Source organism: Scyliorhinus canicula, chromosome 1 (assembly GCF_902713615.1).
Source record: "Scyliorhinus canicula chromosome 1, sScyCan1.1, whole genome shotgun sequence".
Classification (NCBI taxonomy): Eukaryota; Metazoa; Chordata; class Chondrichthyes; order Carcharhiniformes; family Scyliorhinidae; genus Scyliorhinus; species Scyliorhinus canicula.
In genome coordinates, this window is record NC_052146.1 from 168668662 (window position 1) to 168680788 (window position 12127).

At 47.8% G+C, this 12127-nt stretch overlaps 1 protein-coding gene across 2 annotated transcripts in view; it reads right to left on the minus strand.

The window, feature by feature from the left end:
* Positions 1 to 12127, minus strand: part of tulp4a (TUB like protein 4a) — a 569265-nt gene that overhangs the window by 494400 nt on the left and 62738 nt on the right. For both annotated transcript variants that reach the window (XM_038802363.1, XM_038802372.1), the window contains exon 2: positions 2036 to 2164. In XM_038802363.1, coding sequence (XP_038658291.1) covers positions 2036 to 2164 — 129 coding nt within the window. The remainder of the gene's footprint in view (positions 1 to 2035; positions 2165 to 12127) is intronic.

Genomic DNA, 12127 nt, shown 5'->3' on the forward strand with positions numbered 1-12127 from the left:
TAGCTCCCCACGGGTCGGCGCCACCGACTTTTTGGTCGTAATACTAGACACATGCGCTGGACATAGCCTCAAAAATCGGAGAATCCAGCCCTTTGTCTCTGAAACAGAGAATTTCACCAAACATCCTGGGCAGGATTCTCCGCCCCGCCGCAACACTTTTTTGGTGCGGCACACCTTGCCCGCAGCAGGATTCTCTGTTCAAAGCTGGCCAATGGGGTTTCCCATTGAGAGCAGTCCCACGCCATCGCAATACCCCAGGCGTGGGTGCGCTGCCGGCGCAACGGAGGATCCCGCTCCCTTACTTTTACGTTCAATTCTTAGAACATAGAACTGTACAGCACAGAACAGGCCCTTCGGCCCTCGATATTGTGCCGAGCATTGTCCGAAACCAAGATCAAGCTATCACACTCCCTGTCTTCCCATAATAAAGGATAGCATCCCAGTAACATAATTACTGGCAGTACCTACATACTAAATTTTTTTAACGGATTTGGAATTGCTCCGGGCCCGCGGCGCTTCCGGGGTCATAGCACACCACTGGTTCAATCCAGCGTCAGCACAGGGCGGGATTCTCCGATTGCCGAAATTGGAGTTAACGTTAACTCATCTCTGAATTCCCCATTTAAGTAACACTTTGCTTTTTTACTCTCCCTGCCAAAGTGAACAACTTCACATTTTCCCACATTATACTCCCATTTGTCAAACATTTGCCCACTCACTCACTCAAACTATCCATATCCATCTGCAACGTCATGTCCTCTTCACAATATATTTTCCTACTGGTCTTTGTGTCATCTGCAAATTTAGCTGTCATGTCTTTGTTCCCCTCATCCAAGTCACTGATATAAATTATAAAAAGTTGAATCTGCAACAGACTCCTGCGGAATTCCACTCGTCATATTCAGCTAATTAGAAAAAGACCCATTTTTACATACTCTGTTTGCTGCCAGCCAGCCAATCTTCTATCCATGCTAAATATGTTACTTACACAAGCATTTATTTTCCCCAATAACCGTTGGAAACCCAAGTACTTTGTATTGCCATCTACAATGCATTTTACTCCATCAAAGCATTCCAATAAATTGGGTAAACAAGATTCACAAAACCATGTTGTTGACTCCTCCCGATCACCTTGAGTTTCTTTCTAAGTGCCCAGCTATTATAACTTCCTTAATGACCGACTCCAGCACCTTCCCCACAACTGACATCAAACTCAATGACCTTTAGTTTCCAGTTTTCTGTCTCCCTCTTTTCTTGAATAGAGGATCAAACTGGCCACTTTCCAGTCTGATAGAACCTTTCCAGACTCACGAAAAGTTTGGAAAATTAACAATGCATCTACTATTTCATTCACCAGCTCTACATTATTAAGATCTGGGATGACGCCCCTCATGACAAGAGACTTGTCAGCCAACAGCTCCATCAGTTTGCTCAACACTTCTTAACTGATAGTAATTCAATAATTTCCCCTCTCTCTTCCACTTCCTGATTTACAGCATTTACTGGAATGTTTTTTTGTATCTTCTATAGTGAAGACAGAGGCTGAATATTTGTTCATTTCATCTGCCATTTCCTTATTATCAACCATTAAATCCCCATTGTACCCTCTCGAGGACCAACATTCACTTGATTTGCACTCTTACTTTTATGTCTGCAGAAACGCTTACTATCTGTTTTTACATTTCTAGTTAGCTTCCTCTTACACTTTAATAATTTCTCATAATTAGCTTTTCAATCATTCTCTGCCTTTCTTTATATTGTGATCAATCCGATTTGTCTTTGCATCTAACAGATGCAAGTCTGAAATTAATCTCTGTACTACTTTAGTGAAGGCATTAACTGGCTCAAAATAAATGCTTAACACTCTAATAAAAAAGAATTTCAAATTAAATTAAACATGTGGCTATTATTCCACCATATACTTTAAAAGCCATGAACCAAATCAACAGAACTTGAACCTTCTGAGAAAAGTCTGATGTTTTTCCAAGTATAACGGCAATCAATCAGAAAAAACGTTAATTTGTTATATATTTACCTGTGCTCCACGATCATTGACCAGCTCAACTGACCACCTCCCTTCATACTGAATCCACACAAAAATTCCTCCATCAGCATCGCATGTTGCAAGTTTCTGAAATGGTTCATTCCATCGCACGAGTATCACCTAAATACAATCAGCAAAAGTACATGAAGAATTAAGCAACAGGGAAGAAAATTAATTATTCTAGAGGTGCAAGATCAGAACCATAAAAGATTTTTAAAAACCTAAGGGATAACATAAGATTAAAGGATTTAAAATGCTGAATCCCCATAAATTTAAACTTTTAATACAGTACACCTTCATAATCCAATATCATAACAGATGCAAAATAACAAAATTATTTTAAAATTCTTAAATGTGCTGAGGAAAAGCTGCTTGACCAGTTATGTTCTTGGCCCTTCCAAAGAGGCATTGCTAAATCTGGTTCACAGGAATGAGGTACGCCACGTGAGGCAGAAATACTTGAGAAAACAGATTATTTGTCGCAACGGTTCAGATCAGAAATGAAAAAGGAACAAATTAAAGTAAAATTTCTAAACCAGAAGGGGGCCAACTTCAATGGGATGAAAAGGGATCTAGCAGGATAAAATGAATCACAGAATAATACGGTGCAGAAGAGCCCCTTCAGCCCATCAAGTCTCCATCAACACATGAAAAACATCTGGCCTGCCTACCTAATCCCATTTGCCAGTTCTTGGCCCATGACCTTGAATGTTATGATGTGCTAAGTGCTCATCCAGGTATTTTTTTAAAAAACGATGTGAGGCAACCTGTTTCCACCACCCTCCCAAGCAGAACATTTCAGACCGTCACCACCCTCTGGGTAAAAAAGTTTTTCCTCAAATTCCCCCCTAAACCTCCTGTCCCTCACCTTGAACATGTGTCCCCTCGTGACTGGCCCTGCAACTGAGGGGAACAGCTGCTCCCTATCCACCCTGTTCATTGCCCCTCATATTCTTGTATATCTCACTCAGCGAAAACAACCCAAGCCGAAGCAACCTCTCTTCATAACCTAAATGTTCCAACCCAGGAAACATCTTGATGAATTGCCTCTGCACCCCCTCCAGTGTAATCACATCGTTCCTATAATGTGGTGACCAGAATTGAACACAGTACTCCAGCTGTGGCCTCACCAAAGTTCTACACAACTCCAGCATGACCACCCTGCTATTGTAATCTATGCCTCGATTGATAAAGGTAAGCTTCCCACATGCCTTTTTCACCACTTTATTAACCTGCCCTTCTGCCTTCAGAGATCTATGGACAAACATGCCACGGTCCCCTTAATCTGGGCAAAAATAGAAAAAGGTACGTTAAACTTGTACAGGACACTGGTTAGGCCTCATTTGGAGCATTGCATCAAACTCTGGGTGCCACACCTCAAGAAGTATGTGAAGGCATTTGAGAGAGTGCAGAAAAGATGCAGGAGAATTGTTCCAGGGTTGAAGAAATTCAATTACACAGACATACTGAAGAAGTTGGGACTATTTTCCGGAAAGAGAAGTTCAAGGAGATTTGACAGAGCTATTAAAAATCATTCGGGAGTAGATAGGGTTCAGCTATTATCATTGGTGGAAGATTCAAGAGGGCACAGCCTTAAGATAATTATCAAAAGAAGCAATGTGACATGAGAAAAAATGTTTTCATGCAGCAAGTAGTTAGGATCTGGAATGCACTGCCCAAGAGGGTGTTGAAATTGGATTATCATGGGCTATGAAGAGAAGGCCGGAGGTGACACTTCAAAGAGCCTGCACGAACACAATGGGATGAATGGCCTCATTTTGTGCTGATTTTGAGAGGTTGAGAAGCTAATGTTGTTCTTCTTGAAGCAATGGAGTTGCACAAGATTGACAGGGATGGATAAGGTATATACAGCAAAATACTGCGGATGCTAGAAATCTCAAATAAAAACAGAAAATGCTGAAAAAATTCAGCAGGTCCAGCAGTATTTGCTGTGGGAGAAACACTTAGGCCGGGATTCTCCTAAATCGCAGCCAAGTGTTGACACTGGCATAAACACCGGAGTGGTGTACGCTGGCGTCAACGGGGCTCCTGGCCCAGCAATTCAGCGGTCTTCAGGGGGCCAGCACAGCACTAGAGTGCTGCGCACTGCTCTGGTGCCGGAAAGCAGCCCTGCACGGCCAGCGCGGGTCCACGCATGCACGTGGTTGCCGTCTCCATGCCGACGCCTGTGCGTTATTGCTGTCTCCGCGCCGGCGCTGAACAATATGGCGGAGACCTACAGCGGGCCCGCGCAGAAGGCGCTTTCCTTGAATGTGGTGGAATGAGAGATAATCAATGCTTCCAAAAATAAATTGGACAGGCACTTGAATGAAATAAACATGCAGGGCGATGCAGATACAGCAGAACAATGGGACAAATGGCCTTCCTACAGTAGTCCCCCTTTATAACGCGGGTGTTGGGGTCCAAGACAGCCACCCGCGTTGCATCCGAGCCGCGGATATCCACGATGGGGGTTTTAAATTTATTTAAAAATCTATGCTAGCGCTTCCCCTTGTGAGTCTACGGGGGGCAGGGGGAGAGGTCAGACCCCCGTAGACTCACAATGGGAAGCGCTAGCATAGCTTTTTAAATAAATTTAAAACCCCCATCATGGATCCAATTAAAACAGTGTCAATTTCAGCGGCCGGCTCACTTTGATCCGGAGAGGGAAGCTGCTCTCTCACTGAAACAATCAGCCGGCCGCTGAAATTGACACTGCCGGCTGCTCTCTCCCTCCAATCAGTACCCCAGCAGCCGCAGCCTGTACCCCAGCAGCCACAGCCTGTACTCAGCAGCCACAGTACCCCAGCAGCCACAGCCTGTACGTCAGCAGCCACAGTACCCCAGCAGCCACAGCCTGAACCCCAGCAGCCACGGCCTGAACCCCAGCAGCCACGGCCTGTACCCCAGCAGCCACAGCCTGTACCCCAGCAGCCACAGCCTGTACCCCAGCAGCCACAGCCTGTACCCCAGCAGCCACAGCCTGTACCCCAGCAGCCACGGCCTGTACCCCAGCAGCACAGCCTGTACCCCAGCAGCCACAGCCTGTACCCCAGCAGCCACAGCCTGTACCCCAGCAGCCACAGCCTGTACCCCAGCAGCCACAGCCTGTACCCCAGCAGCCACAGCCTGTACCCCAGCAGCCACAGCCTGTACCCCAGCAGCCACAGCCTGTACCCCAGCAGCCACAGCCTGTACCCCAGCAGCCACAGCCTGTACCCCAGCAGCCACAGCCTGTACCCCAGCAGCCACAGCCTGTACCCCAGCAGCCACAGCCTGTACCCCAGCAGCCACAGCCTGTACCCCAGCAGCCACAGCCTGTACCCCAGCAGCCACAGCCTGTACCCCAGCAGCCACAGCCTGAACCCCAGCAGCCACAGCCTGAACCCCAGCCACAGCCTGAACCCCAGCAGCCACAGCCTGAACCCCAGCAGCCACAGCCTGAACCCCAGCAGCCACAGCCTGAACCCCAGCAGCCACAGCCTGAACCCCAGCAGCCACAGCCTGAACCCCAGCAGCCACAGCCTGAACCCCAGCAGCCACAGCCTGAACCCCAGCAGCCACAGCCTGAACCCCAGCAGCCACAGCCTGAACCCCAGCAGCCACAGCCTGAACCCCAGCAGCCACAGCCTGAACCCCAGCAGCCACAGCCTGAACCCCAGCAGCCACAGCCTGAACCCCAGCAGCCACAGCCTGAACCCCAGCAGCCACAGCCTGAACCCCAGCAGCCACAGCCTGAACCCCAGCAGCCACAGCCTGAACCCCAGCAGCCACAGCCTGAACCCCAGCAGCCACAGCCTGAACCCCAGCAGCCACAGCCTGAACCCCAGCAGCCACAGCCTGAACCCCAGCAGCCACAGCCTGAACCCCAGCAGCCACAGCCTGAACCCCAGCAGCCACAGCCTGAACCCCAGCAGCCACAGCCTGAACCCCAGCAGCCACAGCCTGAACCCCAGCAGCCACAGCCTGAACCCCAGCAGCCACAGCCTGAACCCCAGCAGCCACAGCCTGAACCCCAGCAGCCACAGCCTGAACCCCAGCAGCCACAGCCTGAACCCCAGCAGCCACAGCCTGAACCCCAGCAGCCACAGCCTGAACCCCAGCAGCCACAGCCTGAACCCCAGCAGCCACAGCCTGAACCCCAGCAGCCACAGCCTGAACCCCAGCAGCCACAGCCTGAACCCCAGCAGCCACAGCCTGAACCCCAGCAGCCACAGCCTGAACCCCAGCAGCCACAGCCTGAACCCCAGCAGCCACAGCCTGAACCCCAGCAGCCACAGCCTGAACCCCAGCAGCCACAGCCTGAACCCCAGCAGCCACAGCCTGACCCCAGCAGCCACAGCCTGAACCCCAGCAGCCACAGCCTGTACCCCAGCAGCCACAGCCTGTACCCCAGCAGCCACAGCCTGTACCCCAGCAGCCACAGCCTGTACCCCAGCAGCCACAGCCTGTACCCCAGCAGCCACAGCCTGTACCCCAGGAGCCACAGCCTGTACCCCAGCAGCCACAGCCTGTACCCCAGCTACAGAGGGGAGGGGCGATGTGAGACCATGCTGGTCTTGCAGAGGCCCGTATGACGTCCTCCTGTGTTCTCTGCTCTCTCCCTCCAATCAACCGGCAGTGTCAATTTCAGCGGCCGGCTCACTTTGATCCGGAGAGGGAAACTGCTCTCTCACTGAAACAATCAGCCGGCCGCTGAAATTGACACTGCCGGCTGCTCACTCCCTCCAATCAGAAACATTAAAACTTAAAAGTTGGATTGGAGGGAGAGAGCAGCCGGCAGTGTCAATTTCAGCGGCCGGCTGATTGTTTCAGTGAGAGAGCAGCTTCCCTCTCCGGATCAAAGTGAGCCGGCCGCTGAATTTGACACAACTGACAGTTGGGGTCCATAAGCCCCCGCGGTATATCGCGAACCGCGGTATTGCGGAGCAGTATAACGGGGGACTACTGTATTACTTCAACACTTCATTTAAATGTCAAAAAAAGTGTTCACCTAAATTATCCTGCATTCAAGTGCAAACACACAATCTCTGACTCGGAAGCAAGAGTATAACTATTGAGCCAAACCGACACCAGCCTTCGATACCCATGAGTTTGCAGCGACAGTGGAAAAAAAAAAACACAAATCCAACATGGTTACCTCTGCAGTACAAATGATTCAAGTAACATTTCAAAGCGTTGTTACGAAGCCTCCTTTGAAATGCTTCCAAGATACTTTCTCACATGCAATTGTGACCATTACATTTCCACATGCAATTGTGGCCATTATATTTAAGCCAAATAAGTCAATTGCTGTTCATCTACCAGCAGCTACCATCCCCCCCAATCAACAGATGCTGATCAGTAGTGCCTTCAAATCAATCCACAAACTTGAAAGCACGAGACTAAAACATATTTTTCAATTTCAGTCTTTGTACGATATAATACACGCACAATACCCCAGAGAGCCAACAATGGATTTGAGCTCTAAATCTCCACTCCCAGACTTCATTTGAGCAGATTCTGATGGATCTATTGTGTACACTTCCATTGTGGTTGTAATTTAGACCACGGTGTAAGTTAGGGACGTGAAATCCACTGGATCAACCTGCTTGCTATTTATCAATGTTGCAATTCAAGACAATGACGCTGGATTCCCACACTATTTTTGTCTTTCGCCTGAGAATTGGCAGGGAAAATCATTGATTTTTCTTTCCACGTCATTTTAATTAATTAATTAAAGCATGCCGCTGTGCAGAGAGACCTGGGTGTGCTAGTGCATGAGTCACAGAAAGTTGGTTTACAGGTGCAACAGGTGATTAAAAAGACAAATGGAATTTTGTCCTTCATTGCTAGAGGGATGGAGTTTAAGACTAGGGAGGTTATGTTGCAATTGTATAAGGTGTTAGTGAGGCCACACCTGGAGTATTGTGTTCAGTTTTGGTCTCCTTACTTGAGAAAGCACGTACTGGCACTGGAGGGTGTGCAGAGGACAAGAAGGTTAATCCCAGAGCTGAAGGGGATGGATTATGAGGAGAGGTTGAGTAGACTGGGACTGTACTCGTTGGAATTTAGAAGGATGAGGGGGGATCTTATAGAAACATTTAAAATTATGAAGGGAATAGATAGGATAGATGCGGGCAGGTTGTTTCCACTGGCAGGTGAAAGCAGAACTAGGGGACATAGCCTCAAAATAAGGGGAAGTAGATTTAGGACTGAGTTTAGGAGGAACTTCTTCACCCAAAGGGTTGTGAATCTATGGAATTCCTTGCCCAGTGAAGCAGTTGAGGCTCCTTCATTACATGTTTTTAAGGTAAAGATAGATAGTTTTTTGAAGAATAAAGGGATTAAGGATTATGGTGTTCGGGCCGTAAAGTGGAGCTGAGTCCACAAAAGATCAGCCATGATCTCATTGAATGGCGGAGCAGGCTCGAGGGGCCAGATGGCCTACTCATGCTCCTTGTTCTTATATTCTTATGTCGCAAAGCAAAGACCGCCAGCAGTTGTAAAGGAGGGGAATTAAGAGAGGTGTAGTACTAAGTAAAAGTGAGGACGAACTATTCATAGGATTCCCTGCCAGTCACCGATGAAATAGAAGTTTGAGACCCCATCCTCTGCCCAGGTGTTGGTCTGTCTGGAGAGGCGGTTCAGATGCAAATGCCTCCTTTGTCTCTCCTAATGTTATGTATGTCTTGCGCTTGTTCGTTATGATGCTTTCAGTTAACACCTGATTACAGATTGCATGGTGGGGCTGCGCTCTGGTTTTGCAAGACTGTGTATTTCAGCACACTTCGGACAATCGGCTTTTAAATCCCACCATCCACCTCAGTCGGCCAACTTTTAGGGTCAACAGGGCAGCACGGTGGCAGTGTGAGTAGCACTTCTGCCTCACGGCGCCGAGGTCCCAGGTTCGATCCCGGCTCTGGGTCACTGTCAGTGTAGAGTTTGAACATTCTCCCCGTGTTTGCGTGGGTTTCGCCCCCACAACCCAAAGATGTGCAGGGTAGGTGGATTGGCCGTGTTAAATTGCCCCTTAATTGGAAGAAATGAATTGGGCACTCTAAATTTTTTTTAAAACTTTTAGGGTCAATGTCCTGGCAGCCATTTGGCTACAACGTATATTTTGGCCTTGGGGGAATGCAACATAGGTTTACAAAAATGATCGGTGTTGGGACCAATACCGTTTGTGTTATACATTAACGATCTGGACGTGAACATAGGGAGCATGATTGCGAAATTTGCAGATGACACAAAGATGGGTCAAGTGGCAGACAGTGTAGAGGATAGCTATAACCTTCAAAACGACATAGATGGACTGGTGGAGTGGGCGGTAAGTGGCAGATAGAATTTAACACAGAGAACTGTGAGGTCATGCATTTTGGGGGGAGCGGGGGGGGGGGTCGAACAGTTGTAGGGAGTACACAAAAAATGGGAATATACTAAGAGGGGTAGATGAAATGAGAGATCTTTAGGTACTCAGGTCCCTAAAAGCAGCAGTTCAAGTAGACAAGTTAAGAAAGCATGGAATGCTCTCCTTCACTGGCAGAGGTGTAGAATATAAAAGGATATAATGTTGGAATTGTATAAAACACTGGTGAAGCCACAATTGGAATATGGTGCGCAGTTCTGGTCACCACATTACAGGAAGCATGTTATTGCTCTGGAGAGAGTGCAGAGGAGGTTTATGAGAATGTTGCCAGGGCTAGAAAAGTGTAGCTATTAGGAGAGATTGGATAGGTTGGAGTTATTTTCCGTGGATCTAAGAAGGCTGAGGGGTGATTTAATTGAGGTGTACAAAATTATGAGGGGAAGAGAGAGTGGACAGGATAAAATTGTTTCGCCTGGTGGAGAATTCTAAAACCAGGGGACACATTCAAGATAAGTAGCAGAAGGTGTAGAGGGGACATGAAGAAAAACTGTTTTACGCAGAGGGTAATGGGCGTCTGGAATTCACTGCCCGAGTTGGTGGTCGAGGCAGAGACCCTGAAATATTTTAAAAGGTACCTGGATCTGCACCTTAAGTGCTCAAAGCTACAGGTCTATGGACCGAGTGCAGGGAGGTGGGATTAGAAAGGGCACCTGGTTATTCTAGGGTCGGCAAGGACAAGAAGGGCCAAAATGGCCAGCTTCTGTGCTGTAATTTTTCTGTGATTCTGTGACATGTGACCCCCACAGGATTTTACAGATAGCAGCACTATACCAATAAAGATAGGTATGCTCCAGTAGTTGATGCTTCCATCTTTAGGATGGCACAGTGGCGCAGTGGTGAGCACTGCTGCCCCACAGCACCAAGGACCAGGGTTCGATCCCGGCCCCCTGTCAGTGTGGGCATGCAGGCTGTCTTTGTCTGAGCTCATGCTGCTTCTGGCTGTAACCCTGCTTCCGGATCTGGTGCGTTATTCTGTATGCTGGCTACCTTTTCCGGACTTTGAAGCCTACACTAAAGTAAGCGTGAACGGTGCTACGACAGGTTGGACTGAGGGGAAGCAGAGCCGGTTGCTTTCAGGGGAGATAGAGGAGGTAGCTGCCACACCTGGGAATCATACTTGTTTTGGCTGCCTTTCTGCTTATCGGCTGGGAGTGGAGCACGGGGTGGATTTTGGTTGGCTTGTTGCCGGGCTGAAAGTGGAGAACGGACTTGCTTCTGCAGTTTTGGGCTGGATGGTGTCTGGAGACCGGATGCCGGAAGTGTGAGATCAGTAGGGGGTTGGCCCAATTGGCTATGTGTACTATTGGTACTGATGTTGGTTTTGTTTTATTGTTATTTAACCCTAACCCCAATTTTTTTTTTTTTTAAAGGAGAAGATCAAAACTATACATAGTACTCCAGATGTGGTCTCACTAAAACCCTGTGCAATTCTACCAAGACTTCTTTATTCCTGTACTCTAAATACCTTGCAATAAAGGCCAACATGCACCTGGTCTTAGAACCATAGAATTGTTACAGTGTAGAAGGAGGTTATTTGGCCCATCGAGTCTGTGCCAACCCTCTGAAAAACCCCACTCCTTAGGCCCCCGCCCTATCCCCATAACCCTACCCAACCTGAAATGAAAATCGCTTATTGTCACAAGTAAGCTTCAAATGAAGTTTCTGTGAAAAGCCTTTAGTCGCCACATTCCGGCACATGCTCGGGGAGGCTGGTACAGGAATTGAACCCGCGTGGCGTCCTGCCTTGGTCTGCTTTAAAAGCCAGCTATTTAGCCCACTGTGCTAAACCAGCCCCTCACATCTTTGGACACCAAGGGGCAATTTAGCATGGCCAATCCACCTTTGGACTGTGGGAAGAAACCGGAGCACTGGGAGGAAACCCACGCAGACACAAGGAGGAAGTGCAAATTCTACACAGACAGTCCTCATTGAATTGAACTCGGGTCCCTGATGGTGTGAGGCAGCAGTGCCACTGTGCCGCCTGAAAGAAAGCAGATCTCCTTATCTAGAGGATTTTACAACAATCGACAATCAGACTTTAAATTCCAGATTTTTACCATATGCAGTCGTGGGATGTGAACCTGGGTTCCCAGAGTATTAAATGGATCTCTGGATTACTAGACCAGTGACAATACCACTACATCATTACCTCCCCAAAGTATTAATCTTAATTTGATTTCTGTATCAGTTTGTGAATTCTTTGAACATGGATGCTTACAAGTTTTCCACTTCTTAAAAAAATTCAGCTCTTCTACTCTTTCAATCAGAATAAATAACTTTGCACTTCCTACATAATAATAATCTATATGCCATTTGTTGCTCACTCGCTTAACCTGTCTATATCGCTTTGCAGCCTGTCTCTGTTCTCCCCACAGCTTACCTAGCCATGTGGAAAGGGAGAGGATAGAAAGGTGAAGAATATGACAGCGGAGACAGATGTTTCATAACACTCAGCAAAGATACATTCCAAAAGAAAAAGACTCCATGAGATAGACGCACATTTGCCAATAACTAAGGTAGTTAAAGACAGTATCAAATTGAAGAAAATTCTGGAAAGGTTAGAGGGAAGTCAGAAGATAGAATAAAGAATAAAGCGAGTTCCTCACTGCTGTGCAATGACACTTCGTCACTTTTTTGGGCCCTGGGGAGTTTCTCACCGGTTTAGCCCACACTTG